Source organism: Syngnathus floridae, chromosome 19, assembly GCF_059516105.1.
Source record: "Syngnathus floridae isolate MCC-2025c chromosome 19, RoL_Sflo_1.0, whole genome shotgun sequence".
Taxonomy (NCBI): domain Eukaryota; kingdom Metazoa; phylum Chordata; class Actinopteri; order Syngnathiformes; family Syngnathidae; genus Syngnathus; species Syngnathus floridae.
In genome coordinates, this window is record NC_142431.1 from 6,625,201 (window position 1) to 6,648,647 (window position 23,447).

Here is a 23,447-nt window from a genome sequence, read left to right on the forward strand (position 1 = left end):
CAGACAGGCCGAAGATGTCAGATGTGAAGCTCTCCGAGCAAAGCTAATCCATCTGCAGCCTACTTAGGATGAGGCATTGATGCCGGCCGTCTCCGACCCAGCGCGCCTGCCCCTCGGGCCGTCGTTGTCACACTAACCTGTTCACGCTGCATGCTTTAATGAGGACAAGGGAGGCCCTTGATGGAGAGTCTATTACAAGCCAGTGTTAGGTGGGAGCGGGGGGGGATATTGCTATTTCACCTTTCATTACACAGCCATGCTACGGGCTAATGGGGTGAAATGCCGAGAGAGCTACGGCCAGGTTCAAAACTTCAAGTTAGGTCAATTATATTCCATAACACCAAATCTGAATAATTCTGCTTGAAACGTTCTAATTTCCTAAATTGTTTTGTGTTTGCAGATCCGATGGACCAAGACCGCCGGCAGCGTCTCGGACCGCTTCCAGGATTCCAGCGTCTTCAATGAGACGCTGCACATTGGCAAGATCTTGAGGACGCAGGGTGGCCGCTACTACTGCAAGGCGGAGAACGGCCTCGGCTCACCCGCCATCAAATCTATCCGGGTGGACGTCTACTGTGAGTAAGACCTTGGCGCCCTGAAAAAAAAAAACTGTTTGTGGCCTTTGAAAATTACTCAGCATCGCAGCTGGCAGCCATGTTTTATAATCTTGTAACGTTTTACTATAACCTCGCAAAAAAGTGTGGGCTGCCGTTGTTCTGCGGAATGCTCTGCTAAAAGCCATCGTTTTTTTCCATCGATTTCCTCAGCTTCAAGTAGTTATGGGATTGTTTTTTTTTTTTGTTTTTTTTTGCCAATTCCCAGCTAGTAAGCGAGTAAAAGATGTCAACAGGTGCGGTAGCGGTTTGGATTCGATGGTCTTAAAAGTCAACTTTTGTTACGCAGGTCTGTTTTGGGAATAGAGAAGACCCGGGAGGGGGGGGTTCGAGAAGGCCTTTCACTTCCATCCCCCTTTCAGCTCGCTGGCAGTTTGAGGTCGCTCTAGAGACGAGTAGATACAAAGCAGAAAAGCCTTAATTGCACTCCCGACGGAGCACTGGCAGATTAATGCAACATACACCATAATGGAATCAGTCGGCATGTTGGAAAGGGAATTTACTCGACGTGCAAAACGCAGCATGAATAAATGAAAGACATACAGTAGGGAATGGAAATGCACGGTGTCAAGTCAAGTCAAATGTGCGCTGACAGTTTTTGTTGTCATCTGAAAATACATTTATAGTTTATGAGGTCAATTCAATATGTGGCCCCTGTACACGCGTGTACTTCATCCACTCAGAAGTACAACCGCTTCTCCCGAGCAACATTCTCTTTTGCTCCCCCAGGGGATGACTCTAATTGATGGGCCTCGGCAGCACGTGCTATTTTTAGCCTCATTGCGTGTACGTTTGTTTATTTTATTTTTTTTAATTAACGCTAAAACTGCAGTTTTGTAAGTAGACCTCCCAACAACAATTTGATACACCAGCATCACATGGTACAATTTTTTTATGGTATGTGAACAAAATTTGACGACTCGACATTAAAACCCGAAACTCGGATTAATGTTCCAAACTACTGCACGACCATTTTTGCTTCCCCGAAAATAATGTAGTGGAGACATTTTATGACATGTTCATTTTAAGTTGAATCCCAGAGTGATCTTTTCAAATATTTGAAGAGTTTGCCGCCCCGCCCCACCTTAGAATCCTCGCTTTTGGTTTTGGCATAATCGCTCCGAAATTTTATTCATATATGCGGCTATTATTAGATCAAAGGCAGCTTCATAAAGGCGTGACTCCCCATCAATAGAATCAAAGGACATTTGGACGGCGAGATGGATGGCAAATAGAGGCGCGATGACACGGGAAGCCATCATTTACGTTGATAACCCGAGCCGGCGGCCCACGGGAGCCCATGATTGCTCCGCCGCCAACTCCGCGCTAACACATTTAGTCCAACAGCGCATTTTCTACCTGCTGACACTTCTGTTGTTGGCGCTCCGTGGGGGATGGTCCTGAGCAAAGTTAATAAAACAAACGGGCCCCAACTCTTAAAACAAATCGATCCAGAGCTTATGGCACTTTGTTTTTTTTTTTCCTTCCTTTTCCTACCAGGGGCTTGTTTCGCCCGTTTTCCTTTAATTTTGTCTGGCGTGCATTTTGCCGCAGCGGCTAATGTTTTGCTGATTGAAGAGGGCTTAAGAGTTGTGCAGACCCAGCGAGCTCATTTCAGGCTCAGAGAGCTCATTGACCACTATAGCTAAAAGAGATTTGTGGCGGCCTACGTGACTCCCCGACGGGGATTCGGTCAAAAATCAAACACTAAAGGACAGAGGGATGGTTCTGGAAGTTACTTTTGTCAGTGTGTTTAATCCACTTGATCTGTTTTATTGGCAGCGAGGGCTCGGAGAGGTTAGCGCACGGCGGCTAAGTCGCGGCTGTCATATTTAGCGCAATGCCGCACAATTCCGACGTCTTAGTGGAAAACAATGTAAAGGCAAAGCGCTTTGTTTAGTCAAACAGAACTAATCCAAATGAGGAATGAATATGCTCAGTGCACACACGCTTAGTACTCAGGGGTTCTTAAACTGATGGTTTAGTCTGGTGAAGTTTTCTTGGCTTAACGCACAGTTTACATTTTTTATAATTTGTGAGTTTATACGAGTGTGTGATGTGAGGGTTGATTCCAAGGCCATTTTAAAGTGAATGACACAAACAGATTCACAGTGAATGAAATTTTAACAATAGCAAGCATAGTTTATTTTTTAACAACATGTCAAGTGATTCATTTCATATTTTGTTTTTGGTGAGGTGAATGTGAAGGACAAAAAGTTGACGATCCATCAACGTCGTCTTTTGAAACTGTTGACTTTTGTCATCACGCCAAAAAAAGAACCAAAACAAATAGTGGTCTGCTTTTTATCTATGAACCACCAAGTCAAGATCATTATTATCTTTTTGGGTGACAGCAGCATTCATCTTATCCTCAGGTGAATTTATTTTACATGTTGTGGCACAATAAAAGTACCAAAACAAAAATTATCACCTGTTAAACTTCTCACAAGACCAAATCCATTTTATTAGTATTGTTTTTCATTTGTACTCACAGACTCGAAGAAACCAAAATATCGGCTGCCTGTCTTCAAAAAGACTCACACACACGCACACACCAGGCCAAATAAAAGGAGTGTGTCCACTGGCGTGTGTTTGCCTTCCATTAGTGGAGTTCACGGAGGAGCTCACCAAAGATGTTTATTCAGGCGTCGCTTTATCCACTTTCAACGCTACAACTTCCTCTAAAGCTTGTCCGCCGTTTACTACACGTGTGTGTACTGCATTCGAGAGTTTGAGCATGTAGGCGGAATATGACAGTGACTTGCCATCAAATATTCAAACTTTGATTATAATTCAAGTTTTAAAATTCCACCCCCAAACTCAGTTTCACTTAGCACGTTCAGCTGGACCGTACGGATTTTTTATTGTTTTTGCAGACACTATCCCGTTCAAATTTTCAAACCTGTTGCAGGAATCAAAATTTTTGACATCCTGGCAAGCCGCACCTTCCGAGTCTCCTGATTTATGCAGACAACGATGCTTGCAAAGCGTCTCTTAAGTGCTTTCGGATGTAAATGAGGGCAGCGTGATAAATGCGACGGCATCCAGGAGTGATCGGAGCCTCATCGGGATGCGATTGCGCAATGGATCGCTGCATTGCACGTACATTATGGAAATGTTTGCTTAATGGAGGTAACGGCGCTTCACAACTGCCCATTAGTCTCTCGAAGACTTATCAGAGGATTGTCTCGACCTCACCTCCTCTTTTATAATTGACTGTGTTTGTGTCCGATATGCTAATGAGATTAACTCCCTCATTTGAATTTTTTTTTTCCTTTGGGTTTTTGCCCTTCGTTTGTTCTATTCGCATTTTGTGTGGCCTGAAATGACTCCAAAATACTTTCTGGTTGTTGCTACAGCATGCACTGGATTTGCCAGCATTTTCAATCGAAAGCTACTAAAATATGGACATGAGACCTTAGCTGTATCTCTGGGTTTGTTTACTTGCATTGTGTCACATATGCTTTGTGTTGCTGCCATTGTGTTTTCTTGCGTGGATGCATTAGAGAGGAGATCAGGGGAGACAGACGCAAACCGAGTGGATGAACACAAGATTCATTACGCCCAACACACACACACATGCACACGCACACACATACACACACAAACACACACGCACACATGCATTTGTGTAGCAGGTGAGGGCCTAATTATTCCCTCATCTCCGTCAATGGGAGGAACAGAGGTTGACGAAGTCTGTTCACACACACATATAAACCTACGCTCCCACAGTATTTCTTCATGAATAGTAAATATGTACCCCCCAACAAAAAAAAATCAGTCGGGATAAGGCTTCAACAGCATTTGCTTGATAAATAATTACAAGCTAGTCATGCTCACTATACTGCATCGTAACTTCATTGCAAGTGAAGCAATAATACTCATCCGTGTCGTTCCGAGCCATAAAGTCCGGACCAATTAAAAGCGCATAAAAACCTTGCCGCCTTTTGTTGGTCAACATAATCTATTTGATTATGCACGCTAATGGAATAGAAGCACATTTAGTGGATGGTCGCGAGGCTGACTGCTGATGTGCGGAATGGTGCTTAAAGTGGAGCAAATACTGCTTTGTTTGTAAAATGCTGCATTTGCACTTGTAATTGTAAATGTACTCAATTGAGGCAGGAATTTACTGTATGTGAAGGAGGCGTTCATTTTTATTGGTTAGGTACTTACCGCCATATTTTGAGATCCCACCCATTACTCCTCGGAGAGCCCCGTCGTTCATGCGGACTGTTACAAAACACATCCATCCGCAAGCGGGAGGAGTCGGTGATTGCCCAAATAGAGGTCAGCGTTGGCGAGATGGAAAATTACCTGCTTGGATTCATGTCTTCCATCAGCATGCCAGGGGAAGTTATAGATCACTAATAGTGCTCATTAGCCTTTTGACCAGCATGGTCGTAATGCATTCGAGACCCCCCGCGCACACACGCACACACACACGCACACACACAAACACACACGCACACACACGCACACACACAGGTGGCCGCTGTATCACATTTCTGATTACAGCCATATGATTCTCTAAGCACCAGTCTGTCCGATGCCATCTTTTGTCATCTTTAGTCGGTCTGCGGTGCGCCTGAGCACGTCGTCTAGACGTATTCATTAAAGAGTAGCCGAATGGACCGTTGAGCAGAGGGCACTCTTGCGTTAGCTTTCTATTTACAGTATCTGCAAAAGTGTTTTGCTTGCACTGGTGCCAGAGGTTCAAGTCCGTCACCGTTTATTGGATCAGTCCGACTGTGAATTGAAACTTATTTATGATAGTCAGCGACATACTTGACTGCATACCGCCATATTTTGTCGATCATCGCCGTATTATGATATTGACCCATCTGTAGCGGAATGCTTACGATTGACAGCGTCCGATTTGTGTTCTTTATTCCAATCCATCTAAGCGGATAAGACGAGAGACACAAGGATATCAAAGCTGAGGAAAAAGGGGGGGGGGGGAATATTGTATGAGAGGAACACCCAAGAGGTTCCAAAGGAAGAAGTAGAAAAAGGTTTCCTGTTGGCGTGGTGCTTTATGTGCCAGTGTACACCGTACTTGAAAGGGATTTTTGATGTGATAATGAAGCGCCTTTCCTGAGTCCTTCATCCCAACCTGTCTGTCTATTTGTCCAACAAATGTCTTTGTAGGCCCGTTAAGGAAAAAAACGTGCTATCCCGAAATGAAATTTTTTTTCTGCATAGGTACGTGAGTACCATTAAAAGCGACACGGACACCTTGTCTTGTTCTCCAGAATATCAGGCAGTCCAGGCGTGACTTTCATAGCTAATTGCGTTCAGGCAGCAGCATCCTTCCATGGCGGTTCATGGGGGTGGAATTTTGTATGAAACTCATCAACTTTTTAATCCACCGCAAACATTTCCATATTTCAATATTTATCTCTCCCTCGCTCGCTCTCACTCTCTGCAAGCATCCACTTCATCTTTAGCCCTGCTTACTTTGCTGCGGGCCAACTGATAATCATACACATGAAAATAAGGAATAATATCTTCTGCAACAATTCTTAATCGGTAGGTCGGGACACAAAGTTGAGTTGTTGACCTATTCTGGGGTGGCTAAAAAAAATTACATTCAATTTGAAGCCATGCTCTGCCTACATTATTAGTCAAGTTAATTACAAAAGTGTGTGTTTGTTGCAAATGGACTACAGGAAACAGACGGGCAAGTGGGCAGGCCAGGATCTCTGTAATGAATGGTTGTATTTACTTTAAAAGCCCCCATGCCATTGCACCCCACCCTTAGTACCCCCCCCCCCCCCCCCACACACACACACACACACACCTCCCCCAAGGTAATTGTTCTTACCTGAGATGCCCTAATGGATCCCGGATGAAGTATTGACCCACTGCTAGATTTTGATTAAGGAGCTACAGGCGCAGAACACGTCTTTAATGAAACGCAGAAATCAGCATTCTTTGACGGAGGCATATGTTCATCCTCTCCCTTGTGTTGCTTCCCCCCTGCGCATGGAAAAAGAAAAGTGGAGTTGAAAAGGGAAGCGAGATGGGTTTCTTTGAAAAGGCGCAGATTAGCATGCTAAAGGACTTGATTCTACCGCCCAGTGAGGTGATTACCTTTTCAATCCATCAACCGAGAGTGCCTTTCTGAAATGGCTGACCATTCCGTGTCAACATCAAACCGTGGAAATGCCCGTAAATTCACAAGTGGACTCTGAGCCCTCAAGTCAAGATGTTTCGTATTGTTCGCTCAGAAAAGAATCTTGGGTAATTTGGCAATCGGGATGTTTACAAAAATGTCAATTTTTTGTTTCCAGACCTCGATGACCCGGTAGTGACGGTGCATCAGAGCATCGGGGAGGCGAAGGAGCAGTTCTACTATGAGCGGACGGTTTTTCTACGCTGTGTGGCCAACTCCAACCCACCCGTTCGCTACAGCTGGCACCGCGGCCGGGAAGTGCTGACGCAGGGCTCGGACAAAGGCGTGGAGATTTACGAGCCCTTTTTCACGCAGGTAAGACAGACGCGGCACGCTGCAGAAAAGTCTTTGTCGTCAAATATTTGTAAGATGTTTTTTTTAAATGTTTTTTTTAAATGTGCCTTTTGCAAAATGTAAATAGGTTACAATAAATTAAGCACGCACAATATGATTTATCAAACCCGAGATGAATGGAAGATACAAGCTGCAACTGCTGAGCAGGAATAAAATGAGAGGCGACAGGGAGAACATTTTTGAAATGGCACAAATGAAAATTATGGCGACTCGCTCCTAAAGCATCGGAGTCAGTTGGATCAAAGGTTCACATCCTCATTGGAAATTTGCGGGCCAGGAGCGATCATGGCTGACTAGTTTCAGTGGAGAGGAACCCCTGCAGAGTCCATCAGCATTGCTGGAAAATAGCGGCAGGGCCCATTATTGACTCAAGAGTCATCTCGACGTCTGTATGGTGCCGCGTGACGCATACATTTGCCGCAGCCTACTCAGAATATCCTTCCCCGCTTGAACATACTACATAAATATTCATCCATGTGATCTTTGTTGTTTGCACACATGTCCTCGGCACACATTTGCATACCGCTGTGGTGTTTGTCGTCTGAGCTGCAGGGGGAAACGAAGATCTTGAAGCTGAAGAACCTACGGCCACAAGACTACGCCAACTACAGCTGCGTGGCCTCCGTCAGGAACGTGTGCGGCATTGCCGACCGCAGTGTCATCTTCCGCCTCACCAACAAGACAGGTACTGCCTGCCGCGGTGGAAATGACGTCAACAATTTAATCATGAAGCGCCAGCACGTTCAAACCGCCTCGCTCCCCCATGCTCAACAGCCTCGCCGTCCATCAAGCTGCTGGTGGAGGACCCTATCGTGGTGAACCCTGGGGACACGGTGTCGCTAGTGTGCATCACCACCGGCGGGGAGCCTCCGCCGCTGCTCACGTGGCTCAGCGCCAACGATAGCCTGCCGCAGAGGAGCTTGGTGAAGGGCGATACGCTCACGCTGCCCGCCATCACCTCAGACGAGGCGGGCGTTTACAGTTGCCTGGCCAGCAACAATGTGGGCAACCCGGCTAAGAAGTCCACCACCATAGTGGTACGAGGTAAGCGAAGAACATCCAATCGTTTTCAAAATTGGGACTAAACGAATTGGATCTCTACCCATCAACAAGATCTGTAAGATGATTGTGCGTCATGTTCTTATATTGGACCAGCAACTTAAAAGACTCCCCGAGGTCCATCAAGCTGAGTTTTAATTATTGAAATCCCCAGAAAAACAACAACTCTCTGAGAAAAGTCTCTTTGCGTTGCTGCTTTTCCAAATCCTAGTTGAGCAGATTGGCTGACTTTCATGTTCCTGAACTTGTGCTTTTCCCTGCCGAGAACGCCGCTTTCATCTGCGAGATTACTTGGTGGGGTCGCCTCGGTGCTAAACTAAGCCCGCGCGCGGAAGGCGTTTTATTTATGCAGCCGTAAAGTCTCTGGCATGAGAATCATATCATACACCAATCACGTCTGATAGTGCCCCCCCCCCCCCCCCACACACACACACACCCCACACCCCCGACAGATAACACCTCCACTGTATTGTGCTGCTCGCCATATCACTGACGACTTTAGAGGCCGCCGGCTTATTTGTATTAGACACAAGATGTCAGGCGTCACTGCGGGCAATCGCTGCGGTAAATATTCATTCCAGTCTTATCGATGTGCTGCTGCACACCGTTGAACTCGCATATCGTATTCACGTTTTCTCCTTCTTAAATTTAGCCACTTGGCTTGTCACTAAATTTTGTACACTCTGCGCAATCTATAGAGAACAAAGAACGTGTTGAGCCACGTATTTTAAAAGAAGAAAAATAACACGGGTTAATATGTTTCACATTTCATGCCTTGTAATTTGAACCACACAAATCTGTGTGTATGCGAGGCTTTATTGAAAAACAAGAAACGCAATTTCCTTGTGCATCTTAATAGCTATTTAACCTTTCCGACTACTGGACATATTTTACTTCATTCGCGTGGTGCATTCGAGGGTGAAACACTCCGTATTTGCTTCATTATATATTTAGTTTCCATGCAAATACGACACGTGCACAATGACAAATAGCCCCACGCGTGTGCGTACACACAAATACACACAAACACACTGTGGTATCTTGGAAACGGAAGTTCTCAAGTGAAATTGCCTTGAAAAGAAACACGAGCTCTAAATTACATTCTGACAGGAACAAACCTTCAGTGATAAATCGCTCGACCTCAGTTTAGCGAGTATCAAAAAATTTCTCCGGACTGACTTTTTATTGTTTATATACAAATGGATACGGTTTCTAGATGCGGTTTCATGCGAGCGCCATTCATTTTCAGAGTGTGGAGTGTTGAAACACCACATCAAAGCCAAACCGTAAGGATAGCAGATTATAGCAGATTAGCGTTACATTCCGATAAGCACAATTTAATTGGTTGCTCTGTGAAGATGATGACATGGTGGCAACGTTGGTGAAGGGGGTTAATATGTTCTTTGTGATGTGTCCATGCACCACATGCACACGGTGTAGTGTGAAAATGTATGTCTTTAGAAGATACCTGCTTTCCTGCTCAAATCAACCAGTTGCCACGGTAACCAAATCATACAATCGAATATAATTCCTGGTCCTAAGGATGTTTTCATAAAAGCATCTTACCGATTGCTAAACTAGTAATGGGGAAAAAAAAGAAATCACAGTATGTCTCAAGTGAAGCATATCGACACACTTTGTGATAGAAATTGCAAAACGTACGCAGTCAGCAAGCGGGATCTGACGCCAGCAGCCTGCTGGGAAGGCTGAAGCCCTGGAAGGCTGCGTGGCTGGTGGGACAGTATGGCTACCATCTGCTCATGTGTGTGTGTGTGTGTGTGTGTGTGCACGCGCGTGTCGAGGGCTTCTCAAGGACGAGGGGGATCGGGCGTAACACGTTGAGAGGCTTCGGGGCGACCCTCTGTATGCAAAGTATTCAAAAAAATGTGACAGAGCTCCATGATGCTTTTTGACACATTCAAACGCACACACACTTGCGCTCTACTATGTTGTTTGCAAACAAGCTGTAGCCGATGGAATGCAAAAGGTTTGAGCTGCTTGGCACGACATTTGTTTTTGTTTGGGGGGGGGGGTGGCAAGATTTTTCTGTCCACACGAGTTCGCCATGCTCACATTCTGCACTGTAGTATTTGCGAGTTTGAATGCGTGTGGCTTTAAAAGGCTTTGGTGTTCACGTTGACACAAACAGGTCGGCCTGAAACTCGAAAGCCACGATTGCGACTTTCATCCCTCCGTTAGTGGCCTTGGCTTTGCGAAGCGTCAGTGTGCGTGAGGAGGACGATAATAGTGAGATGAAAGGCGGGCGGGCGCACCTGGCCGATGCCTGTCGACCCAGTTTGGGGTTTAACCTTGAGAAAGGAGGTGAGAGGAACTTCCATCTGGCCTGTGAAGAGACCGGTCCAGTCTGGCATGCTGATACCTTCCCCGCCCCCTTTAGAAGAGCTACGGGGTTGTGAAGACGGACTGACGACAAAGAGTGAGAAAATGAGTCGGAGGGAAAAATGATTCATCCTGTTTGCACAAAAGCCGGACGAATTCATTAGAGCCAGTGGAGGGAAAAACACATTGCAACGTCCTCCCGCATTTGCATGTGTACACATCAGCCGTGCTATTGTGTAGCTGTGTGTGTGCGCTGTCACAAGACATTCCCCCGCGGTGCTGTTGTGTTTCAGCCGTGTGACATGTGCTGCCGTTTCCCCCCTCTTCCTGTGTGATCATTTGACACTCCCCATTACTCCCACAAGCAGACATGGGAAAAACACACAAGCTCACTGTGGGGACTATTGGCGACAGAAGCGGGATCTCAAAATAGACCCACTATGACTCACCGGCACAATTAGTGTTCCTGTAGAACCTGACACAAGGTTGCCCAATGATGTGGCGCCTTGTGCGTTCTTAAGCTCCTTATGTTGCACGGAAGCATGCTTGGCGACAGAGATGAGATCCACTGCGCGTCGTCATGAAGTAACTGTCTTTAGTGCCGATTAATTAGGTAGATTATCACATGTGGTGTCCTGTGTGTGTTCTCCTTGTCATGTCCTCAACTCATAATGAGGCACACATGCTTTTTTGGTGAAGTGGGATGTCAAAATGGACGTCATATTCTGTTCATTGATAATATTGGAATCGTTGGAGCTAAAATGGGCAAAAATAGAATGCGGAACTATGGATGAATTACTTTCTGTCCAAAAACGGAATAGCTCAAACTAGCTTTGTGTTTAATCGTTGTGGTTTAAAGTCTCAGTTTAGCTTTAGATTAGCTTAGTTGAGTTTGTCCAATGTGTGTGCATTGAGGAAAAAGACGTTTTGGGAAATTGTACTACAATCGTCGTAGTCGCCGTTCATCTCTGCAGCAAATGGGAAAGTTCTGTTTTCCACCAGAGTCTTCATTAAAGATTCATGCGACTTTTTTGCCACAAATTGGTTATCACATTTTTTTTTTTTCTCCTAGCGTTGAAAAAGGGTCGCTTCTGGATCACTCCCGACCCGTACCACAATGACGACAACATCCAAATTGGTCGGGAAGTCAAGATCTCTTGTCAGGTGAGATAATAACAGACATAAGTGGTCAAGAGAAAAATGGTTATTGAAAGTCCAAAGTGTGTTATCGCAGGTGGAGGCGACGCCCCCGGAGGAGCTCACGTTCAGCTGGCTGAAGAACGGCCGTGCCCTCCGTAGCTCGGAGCGCATGGTCATCACGCAGACGGACACGGACATCTCGCCCGGCACCACCAACCTTGACATCATCGACCTCAAGTTCACCGACTTTGGCACCTACACGTGCGTGGCGGCGCTGAAGGGCGGCGGCATTCCCGAGATCAGCATCGACGTCAACATCTCCTCCACTACTGGTGAGCCTCAGACACCGCCGTAAAAAGCCCCGCCACCTCCCCCACCTCTCACTCCAGAAATACACTTGCAATACTCAGCCCTAGAGTGACTAGCGAGCAATCGACACCCATTGTGCTGCTCCTTCTGCTGTGTGTACCTTAGCCACCAGGGGGCAGTATAATACATACAGACCTCTAATCTGATATAATTTGATTTGATTGGAAAAGAGCCAGTTCATAAGTGATCATGCACATTACAGTGTACAAAGAGGAGCAGATGCTCGGAGAACATGCTAATGCGGCTAAGTGGTCGTGTGAATTGGCTTTATTTTGCATTTCTAGGCTATTTCATACAACTTTTATTCATGGAGTGCCCACTAAATGACGTGACAGCGTGATGCGACTCATCCAAGCAATGTTTGATAATGGATAACTATTACATAAAGAAATAATCATTTATTGTCGTTTCATTCTGTTAACTGATAAATGGTCTGTGGTATAGTTTCAGTCCAAACTATTAAAAATTGCATTTGAAAAATAATTTTAAGTGGGCATCAATTCCTCACTTTTCACGGCAGGGCTTGGCCATTATTCTTGTCCGGAGGTTTAGTTTCCCTCCCATATTCCATCTCATGGAGAAGTGAGAGTCATAATGTTCTCATTTTTTGTCAAAAAACAATCAATACTTTCAAGTTATTCCATCTGCACGGTGTTCTCGCTCACTGAACCTCCATTGTCCTCGCATCTGATTGGATGCTTTCACCCGCTGGGTCCGACACTCCCGCCTTGCCTGACTAACTTTGTACTCGTGTCAATGGCAACGCATTGATCCACTTTGTATCACAACATCCCGACGCCATTTCTTTTCTTCATAACGACTTTATTCCGCACAAAGATGGCAGGCTGTGAGAAAACAAATAATCAGCTGTCAACTGTTTTTGTCGTCTTTTGTGTTAGTTTTTAGCATCAGTCAATCACTTCTCAAAGGGAATTGCGTGGAACAAAAGACGATGATTCGCCGCTCACCTCCTGCAGGCTTTGCGTTGCTGTTGTTGGAAATAGCATCATTAGCATTAGCATTTGTAAAGGGGACTGGAGCATTTGCGTAATGTTATTCATTTTGAGCTGCTTAGACGACTAAACAGATTGCGGAAGGAATCAAATCTGACGGCTTTGTGCTACCTAAAGAAAGGAGCGGGATCGAGCCTTGAACTTGATTGTTTGTCGTCTTCTTTACCAAGTTGTTGCACATTTAGTCAATAACTTCATGCTACAAAACTTTGTAGAGTTAGCGTTCGCATTTGTATGACATGGAAGACATCTGCTTGAGTTTTCCCCCTTCATATTTGCAGCGAATACTGAAAAGAAAACATTAATTCAGTTTGAGTGTCTTTGCTGCAGAAATGGAGAAAAGCGCTAAAAAGTCTTTGTGGTCTTGAAGCTACGTAGAAAAATTATAGTGTCATCATATTGTTTGAAAGTCAAGCCTCAAATAATAAAAATTAGGCCTTTGCAGTGCTAATAAGGATCGTTCCGCCTTGACGAAGGTCTGCTTTTTGCATTCATGTGGCATTGCCGTATGCCTTTTTTTTTTTTTTTTACGCTGAACAAACACAATGCCACTTCTCGGGCGCACCTCACCGCCGACATGAAAGCGGCACGTCGACCTTGGCAGTATAATTATTCTTAGATAATCCTTTGATAATCCCTGCGCTCCAAAACAGCGAGATCAATTGTACCTGCCAAGAAGAAGAAGAAGTTTGCTCATTATCTTTTAAGTAGTGCAGTCTGCGGGCTGCAAATAATGACTGAGAGTGTTGTCGTCAAGCAGAATGAAAAGCTTATTTTGTGCGAAGGTTTAGCACCGGGATGCGCGCCATTCCAAAGGAACCGACTCCACCTACAGTATTTGTTTAGTCTTTTTTTTTTTTTTTTTTTTTTGCGGGGTGCTTCCTGAACCTTTTGATGGCATCAAGGTTATTATAGTTAGTGAAAATTAATAACATCACAAACTGCAAACAAACGTGAATTAATAAAATAAAATAAATATGAGAATGCTTTGAAAAAAAACTAATTGGATCTATCTACATTTTTTAATTTATAAAACTAACTACAATTATAGCATAAATGTTCTTCGTTTTTATCTTTGTTGATTAACATACGTAAACTTTTCGGGTTCATTTGAAACGTATTGATTCTATCATTACTGCGCAGAAGAAGGAAGTTCAGTTAATCTTATCACGTGATGTATAATGTGACCTTCTTACACTCATCACGACATATTTGAAAAATAGGAACTAATTCTAAAATGAATACAGACAAAAAAAAAAAAAACACTCCAACATCAAGTATGGAATTCAAAATGTGAAAGTCAAAATGGAATAAATGCCATTTCCCTGCTGACTGCCTGGAAGGTGCCTAATTTTGTGTACCCAAAACGCCTTTTCTCCCGCAGTGAGAAAGCCCAAAACGCAATTAGGCTTCTTAATAAAAGCAATTAAAGAAGATTACGCTGTAGGTCTGTCTGGGATTTGGGAGTGGGGGGCTGTTTTGCAGCTCTGGTTTACACAATCCAAAAGCTGGAAATGTTTCTTATCAAGTTTTTTGATGCACGCAGATTGCTTTCATGACTTTCTTGCGCTAATATTTGCAAGTGTGACACACTCATTAAAAGAGCTCTTCCCCCTCTCCGACCGCCAGCTAATGCTTATTTATAAGCAGGAACGAGGACATGGACCTCCCCGCTGGATGCTGTCAGGATTAGAGGGACAGCTGAAAAGGATTTACAAGTTCCACTGTTAAAAAAAAAAAAAAAAACGATCCCGTAAAGTTTTCACTGGAAGCAGCTAATTAATCCTCTCATTAGCTCTCGTGTATGGATTATTGTTCAATTACTCTCCATTTTGTGAAATATTGTTTGTCTCTGAGCAGGACATAGCTCAGGGATAAAACCCTTTTAATGGCGTGTCAAGTTGTTAACGGCGGATTCTTGACATATTAACACGCAATCAGAACTCCGGATTCCAACAGGGCTGGAAAACCATATTTCCATTCATAACAGTCTCGACAGGAAAAATGCTGCAATGGTGATTAGCCGAATCTGTTCATTCAAATTAGCATAGTAGATCTGTAGCCGTTGCAAGTCTGACGGATGATCGCAAAGTACGTAAGAGGATTCTAAAGTCACCTCTGCCGAAAAAATCGCCCCATTAGCATCCTCCGTGCACCTTAACGCTGGCATCATTCACTCTGGCTGTAAATCATGAGAGTAGCTAAAGGTTAGCATTCCAGCTAACCAATATTTGGCGGCAGAAGACGGGGCTCAAACTGTATTTTATGACATTATTAAAGATGGCGTCACAGTATCATATTGGCCCGAATATAAGACGGTGTTTTTTGCATTGAAATAAGAAGAAGTGGGGATAGTCTTACATTCGGGGTCTAGACATTATACCCATTCACAATGCTAGACGGCGCCAGATATCATTAAAGCGAATGCTGAACTTAACTCCCCAGGCCAAAGTGAACCCGTCACGAAGAATAAAAATGAAAATAGCGGTAGAACATATTAAGATGTGATAGACAGTTTTTGCATGATTTGAATGAGGCAAAATAACATGGTTTTTCTCTCAAATATATTATTATCGTCATTTGTTTCAGATGTACTGTAATTATTTTCGGTATAAAAATTAAATTTGGTGTTCACAAAGTCTTTTTTCAAACTTGAATCTTGAAAAAGAAGGAGTCATCTTATAATCAGGGTCGGCTTATATTCGGGCCAAGACGGTAATTAATGACGATTAGCATTCTTGATAAACCATACTTGCTGACATACTTGAGTGAACTCTGAACTGCGGTCACTCCACAATATTAGCTACAGTAGTCAGTTTTTGATTTAGCAATTCAGATTTGATGCCCATCACACCACCAGTCGCATGATAGCAGGAAATTAATACCAATCAAAAGCGGAAGAGTGCTTTTGCAATCATCCCTGCTCCAATTTTCATTGCCTTCTATTCCTGTTATTGTTTGTGGACAAGATTGGCACCTGGTGATGTCTTTGCTGCTGTCGTCTCATCAGCTAAAAATAACCTTTCCTGCTGTTTCATGTGGGTAAAGTATGGCATGCGAGCTAAATTTGGTCCACTCCTTTCTTTAGTCCGGCCCAGCAATTAGTGATATCAAAGGTGCTGCAGCTGTTTTATTCAAGAAATATGTATTTTCTTAATCTATTCAATTCATTAAATGCTTGGTAAATGTGTTGGAAATATAAAATTAATGTGGCTGTTGAAACTTGCATATTGTAGTTGCGACTTTGAGGCCGCGCAAACTCCCGAGGTTTCGTCGAAGGTGCCGAGCATCTGTGCCCCCCCCCCCCCACACACACACACACACACACACTGTCCCAGGAAATTTTACCATGTGATGTGATGTCTTATGTCGAACACACGTGTGACAACCAGACAGCGTTGTTCCTCATCCAGAGAGTCGTTTTTGCGCCGCAACCACCTGCAGTTGTACGTCGCGAAGGCGGAGGCGGCTGCACGCAGCCTCTTCTGGGAAATCACCCGCATCTCCTGCTGGGGGAAAGCTGACAGGAAAACATGAATAAGAAACAGGCTTCCTTCCCTCGTTAACCGCTGTCGATAGCCCCTCAGCAATGCGGCTCGCCTTCCAGATAAGACGCGGAAAAACAAAAACAAAGGAAGTCAGACGTCGCATTCAAGCTTGACGGCTGCATTCTTATAACTTAAAAATGTCCCGTTATTCTTTTACAGGAATAAATGTATTAACTAGTTAGCCATCAAAACGCGCTGCTGTAGTAGAAGTTAAGTGTAATTCTCTATAGGAATTAGAAGGCGACGACTTGGCTGCTTAGATGGGCTGCTGTAAGATGTGAAATGAACAAAAACTGTGACATCTGTACGTCTGTATCGCTGTCACTTTGGTACCTTGTGAACAGCGAGCTGACAATGTTGCTTGTCTCTCAACAATAAAGGCAGCAGCTAGCTTGCCGCCTCATCGGGCTGATGTTGCACATAAAATAAACAGAAGTCAGCGCCTTTATACATGCGTGTAACTACAACAATAATGGTACCTTGTGAGCACGATAATGTCGGGCTTCTTCTCGAGAAGCAACGGCACTGCCGCCTCTAGTGCATGCTGTAAACATGTGAAATGAACCTGTATGCCTTCTCATCACATGCGGTGTGCCGAGCATAGAGCTGGAGTGCACTGTTGCCATGGAGACAAGGAGTGATGTCACAGACCAAATAAATGGAGCGACAGGATGACGGGATACGTGTCGAGCTCGAAATGGCTCTGATCACTTTGTGCAGACACGTTGTGTGTTGCGTATTGTTTCCAGGCTACATAATGCAGACTCGGAGGAAACGTGCTGCCTGAGTTTGCCATAATTTGCCGGCTAATCTGTGCTCAGAGGCCTGGTGTAATGATGGCCACCTGTCTGGTCTCTTGCCACTAATAGCTACAACGGGTGCAGGAGTCTAACTGTTCACCCAATGGCTGCTGGGAAAAGTGGACAACATGTTCTAACGTGTGTCAGATTAAAATGGCTTTGCCAGCAGCAGGGCTTCATCTATAGAGTTAGCCGTTCTGTATTTGGATGGATGGATGGATGGATGGATGGATGGATGGATGGATGGATGGATGGATGGATGGATGGATGGATGGATGGATGGATGGATGGATGGATGGATGGATGGATGGATGGATGGATGGATGGATGGATGGATGGATGGATGGATGGATGGATGGATGGATGGATGGATGGATGGATGGATGGATGGATTTTCCAGCTGCTGACGTTACTGAGAGTTTTAGTGCATCACTCCATTGTTTTCCCAACACGCTTGGCTCAGGTCCAATGTTGACGGAGCGAGTGTCAGCACACCGACCAACACCACAAGGCAGCCAGCCAGATTTTTGTCATTCTGTGCTTGGACGCCACAGATCGCTCAGCTTTCCAGAGCAGTCCGCAGGTGGCCGGACGCCACGCGCCAAATGAATGCTAGTACTAATCCGACTCGCTGCGGGGTATTGGCGTATGACTTTTTTTTTTTTTTTCTTTTTTCACTTGTCCCTGCGGTGCTCGCAGCAAAGTGTCGACATAAAGTGGCTGAAATGAGTTCCCTCCGGCGGCTGGATTTGAATTTTCAGATTTTTATTACCGACAGTGGCTCACTTATAATCATTGCTTGACCCCCTTGTTGCCGTGGCGACCGCTCACATACAGCATATTTGCCTTTTCCCAGCATCTTCAAAATGTCACTGGTATTCGTCATTCCCTCGCCAGTCACCCTCAGGCGCGTCGCTCAAAATGAAGATTAAAATTACCATCAGTGCTGCAGCGGCTGTTGGTGTTTTAATTGCAGGATTGGACAGCCGGCAGCACAGTGGACTAGTGATTAGCATGTCTGGCTCACCGTTTGTTTGGAAGCAAATGTGATGTACCTTGATTCTCTTGCCCAAAGTCAGCTCAGATAGGCTGAAGCTTAGCCCTGACCCTAATGAGGACAAAAATGGAGTAATGGATTGGGCATCTCTCCAAGATTACAACCACAGACAAGACTCGAGTTTACACCCCCAAAAAACGGATTGCTGTCCATTTCATCACATCGCAGCGTTCAACGCCAGCTCAACCGCCATCCAGCCACTCGCGCTCTTTGGGCAGTGATGGCAGCCATCCGAGAATCATCGGGAACGACGTGTGACACTGTTTCATCAGCATCGAGGACATTTTCACTCCTTCTCTGGCTGGCTAGCTGGCGGTAAGCTATTTTGGGAGGCTCACTTGTAAAATAGGCTTGGAGTCTGCTTGATGGTTTGAAGTAGGGAAAAACACACATCCACACATATGAACACACATGTATACACGCATGCACACACACAGCACTCCAGGAGCCAATGCTATTTGCCAGGTTTGCTAATTAAACAAATTAATTTGGCCAGGCATGTATGATGAGGAAGCAGACCCAAATTCAACCTGCAGCCTTCCTTTTTAGACACACAGACACACACACACACGCGAACATGTTATGAATTATTATTCAACAGCAAGAGATGTTTCAGTTTATTACTTGCAAGAAAGGTCATTATGCAAATGTGCTTTTGGTACTTCGATTTCTGTGGGTTTGTGCATTGAGTGGTAACTGAGCTTTGCTGTTTGTGTTGTTGAATGCAAAGCTAACTTTGGGAATTTAAGTGAGCGTGGCTTTAGTTCTTCTAGCACTTTAGTGGTTTGTGGTTCTCATTGGTTTATCAGCTCTTCATCGCATTGTTTTGATTTGCTTCCGTCCTCACTCGCTGCCTGCGAGTCACTAACCCCCTTCCCCTCATTCGACCGTCAACCTGTACCACGCCCGCTGACTTTCTAGAGCCCCATATCAGTCCCTCCTCTGTTTTTTTCTTTCTTAGTTCCCCCCAACTTGACAGTCCCCCGGGGCAAGTCCCCCCTGGTGGCCCGTGAGGGCGACACGGTGGAGCTGGAGTGCCTTGTTTCAGGGAAGCCCAAGCCCATCATCCTGTGGTCGCGGGCCGACAAGGAGGCGCCCATGCCGGACGGCAGCATGCAAATGGAAAGCTACGACGGGGCGCTGCGCATCGTCAACGTGACGCGGGAGATGACCGGATCGTACCGATGTCAGACCAGCCAGTACAACGGTTTCAATGTTAAACCCCGTGAGGCTGTGGTGGAGCTCATCGTCCAATGTGAGTGCGATATTCCGCTATGTATACACTACACTTTGTGAACGTACATGTATAAAACGCACCAAATTTGCGTGATAGGGTATGCAAACTTTTCAAGAGGCGACATCCAACGATTTGGAAACTTTGAATTTATTCCCCAACAGTTTTCATTTGCTATTCATGTATGGAGATTTGGATTAAATATTTTCCGAAGATGAACGTCCGGGGATTCAAAGCAGCGGCTGGGAAAATAAAAATGAGAACGGGAGATGACGATGGGGAGTAAATGAAAGGTTAGCGTTAGCATTTAAAATAGAATAATAAGTGTATACCATTAACACAGCGCCAATCTTTTTCTACCTCGTCACCTTGCGGTATTAATATTCATAGTCTGTGTGGATGCTATTTTTTTTTTTTTTTTTAATCACGCCATTGTGCCAGAAAATGTTAAAGGTCAGCATCCAGCACAAAGTACAACAAAATAGATTTGTGCTCCTAAGAGTGATGGATAAAGTCATGAATTCCTCATCTAAAGTGTCAAATGAGTTTGCGCTACCCGAGCCCATCATGTAAAATGTTAAGCAGCAGAGTCGTAAGAAAAAATATGCGAAATTTAGCGTGGTGATTTGCAGAGCAGCGGGAAGCTGAGGAGAATTACAGCATGCATAGCATTTGTCTGACGGCGCCGTAATTAGAGCGAAGGAAACGGCTAAATAAAAACTCGGAGCCTGTGAGCTTTTTGCACAACACTTCCTGGGCTTTTATGATGTTGTTTTCTCTCAGCGTTATTGCCGTCACACAGCTACAGAGCACTCACAAATGAAAATACGACTAAGGTAATGTCAACGAGTACACAAAATAAAAGTGTGTCTAAAATGTAACCATATCAATGAGTCTAAAGTAAAAAAAAAAGATGCTCATTCACAGGAGCTCCACACGCTTCAAAATGATTACTTTGCATTGAAATAAAGTGCGGTGCTTCTTGATGCAAGCACGCCGCTTTGATCCGCTGACCTTCTTCAAAGCGCCGCACCTAATCAACGGCGTCATTAATCAATCATCCCGCCATCTGCAGCCCAGGCAGCCTTAATGGCCGCCATCAAAGCCAGAGCCGGAGCTGACGCGCAGCTCACTTTGAGCGTGAAACCAAGACGAGGAAATTTGCTTTATCTCATCAATCCAGCCTCGCTTCTGTACTCTCCTCTCCATATACTGAGCCCCACTTCTTCATTTTCTTCTGCGCATGCCAATTCTTTCCCTCGCCTCGGTTTTCCAAGCGCAAGTTAATCAAGACGCCGGTACAGTCCCTAAAAGAGCATTCGCGACGCTAGCTAGTCAACAGCTTTGATATATTAAAAAAATATATATATAATTTTAAAGCTGCTTCCATCTTACGTGGACGACAAGCGGCCTTAAGAAGGAAAAAAAAAAGGAGAGGGAGAGGGAGAAAGATGTTCGCCGTTAGCTAATAGAATTGCGAAAATCCCGAGCTGTGACGCCCCTAATGTTCTTAGGCAAACCGGCTTGGCACGGTCCACGGGAAGAAGAGGAGAAAGCCCGAGCTATCGAGTGTTCTCCTGTCCTAAATACCGGCGCTCCACTTCCCTGCCTTGCCCAGATGCACGAGAATTCTCTTTATCCCGGCCTTCCATCTGTTTCCCGTCGCAGCGGGAGTGAGCGGCCTCGCCGTCTGTGGCAAAAAAGTCTTCTCAACAATAAACAAACACTACCTGAGCGTTATCTTTGGAGTAAAACCATACTTGGGGTCTTAAAAAAGCGAGTTTGCTTCACAGTGTTGGAGACGATCGACTGACGTGGTGTCAGAGCATAACGTAATTAACTGCGCATTTTGCGTTGCCTTTATAATTACCCAGCTACAGTCCGGCCAGACCCACTCTAATTGATTCCTATGGGAGCAATTAGCCTTTAGCATATTAGCATCGGACTAACACCGCACTCGCCTATTAAGACGATTATCTCCGCTTAGGAAAAGTCCTCATACAACCAAGCTAAACGAGTCAGCTTAGACTCATTCCCATTCTGTTCAACACTGTTCACAGCGATGGAATTCAAATTTTGAATCGCAGAAAAACTCGTGGCTGTTGGTCGGTCGCTCATGAAAACTCGTTGCCGAACCCGGCCCGCTGTGTAGTCAGGTTTGGCCGTATCACTTGGTGTGCAGCAGGCCAGAGAAGCACTGTGCCGACTTGGCTTTTGATGCACTCACCTGAGAGGCAAATGAGAGCCATTCCCTCCTCAAGTTAATGTGGAATCACTTGAGTGGATATCAGACATATACCTCCTTCGAGTAGATGAATATGAACTGGGAGGGGAGGGGTGTAGCATGTGTTACGTGAGTTCCTAATATCAAATATGTTCTCCAATCCCCTGGAGGCGACGTCCAACCATGATTAGCATTCCACTTGACCCGCAGATGGCATCTTTAGCAACAATTAGCATTCTAGTTGAACTGATAGAAGCTCAAAATGATAAGAGCCCTTTTGTGCAGTCTGTCGCGTTTACGTAAGAATAGCAGCCTCGGACCTTGTCGTCATCGCGCGCCCTTCTGTGGCAAAGCAAAACGCACTTAGCACGATTTGCTTCGGTGTCACTCAGCTTTGGAGCTATGACTCACCACCAAAACCTCCAGAACAATGACGACGATGACGATTGTGTTGGGTTGTATACCACTGACAAATGTTTGACTCCGCCCTGACAATAAATTTGCACTATAATGTTTTAATATAAAATGTATTCAGGGAGATTTGCTTTAAATATGAATTAAAATGTTGTTAATATACACGTCCAGTGATGAAGGCACGGTAATTACATGGTAATACTAATAAAGCTTATTCCTCACAATTTCAATCAGGTAATCAGCCATGTGTGCCGTCTTATTTTGAACCTGACATCCCTGCGACGGGAAATATGCAAATTGCAGGCAATTACGAGGCGGCGGAAACTTCCGTTTTTTCCAAGCCCGATCATAGCTTTTGTCATGAGACAGGAAATAATTTAGAAGCCTGTGAATGAAGCTTATGCATGTAATTAATGTAATGACATTTTCAGTTCATAGTATTAAAATGTCTGTTTTTGGTTTGTGGAGATGACTTGCGGTTACACGGCGATCTTTTTGTCCAACAGACCCACCAACGGTGGAGCCGGTCCATACGGAGCTGCGGCAGGGCCTGGGCCGGCCCGTGGTCATGACGTGCCGGGTGTTGCGGGCGCACCCGTCGCGTGTGTTGCGCTTCGAGTGGCTGCTGTCCAACCGGCTTCTGCACGCCGGCCCCTTTGACACGCAGCGGGACGACACGGAGTACACCATCCGCAACCTGAACCGCGACGGTTGGGGCGAATACACCTGCAAAGTCATCAACGAGGCCGGTGCCGGGAAGTGCACCTTCCATGTCACAGGTGAGCCGTCCGCTTCTGCCATTTACTAAGGTGAGACAACAAATTCCACAAAAGCAAATCAATTGGAGAGTTTGTGTTAAATCCGTCAACAACATTTTGCGAGTGTATACATCCATCTCTTCAACACGCTCCCCGTCTGTGCTTGTAATTATCGCGGCAGCTGCAAATTTTTTATAGACAGCCCAAATTGTCTAGTCTCGCACAAAACGCTCATCCGCCGCCACCGTCTGGCCCGAAGATTGACAATTCAATTAAAAGAGGCGCCAAGGAAAGGGAAAGGAAAAGTCCATCCGAATAGGAGGTGTCGCTCACGTCGCAGCGACC

General features: G+C 45.1%; 1 protein-coding gene across 6 annotated transcripts in view; it reads left to right on the forward strand.

Moving 5' to 3' along the window:
* The window catches only part of LOC148381925 (MAM domain-containing glycosylphosphatidylinositol anchor protein 2), a 91,380-nt gene that overhangs the window by 44,441 nt on the left and 23,492 nt on the right, over positions 1-23,447 (forward strand). For 5 of the 6 annotated variants that reach the window (XM_088361351.1, XM_088361355.1, XM_088361352.1 and 2 more), the window contains 8 exons: positions 401-575; positions 6,911-7,107; positions 7,699-7,831; positions 7,921-8,190; positions 11,618-11,709; positions 11,780-12,017; positions 19,407-19,727; positions 22,851-23,123. In XM_088361351.1, coding sequence (XP_088217477.1) covers positions 401-575; positions 6,911-7,107; positions 7,699-7,831; positions 7,921-8,190; positions 11,618-11,709; positions 11,780-12,017; positions 19,407-19,727; positions 22,851-23,123 — 1,699 coding nt within the window. The remainder of the gene's footprint in view (positions 1-400; positions 576-6,910; positions 7,108-7,698; positions 7,832-7,920; positions 8,191-11,617; positions 11,710-11,779; positions 12,018-19,406; positions 19,728-22,850; positions 23,124-23,447) is intronic. The other variant, XM_088361356.1, reaches the window with a different exon arrangement.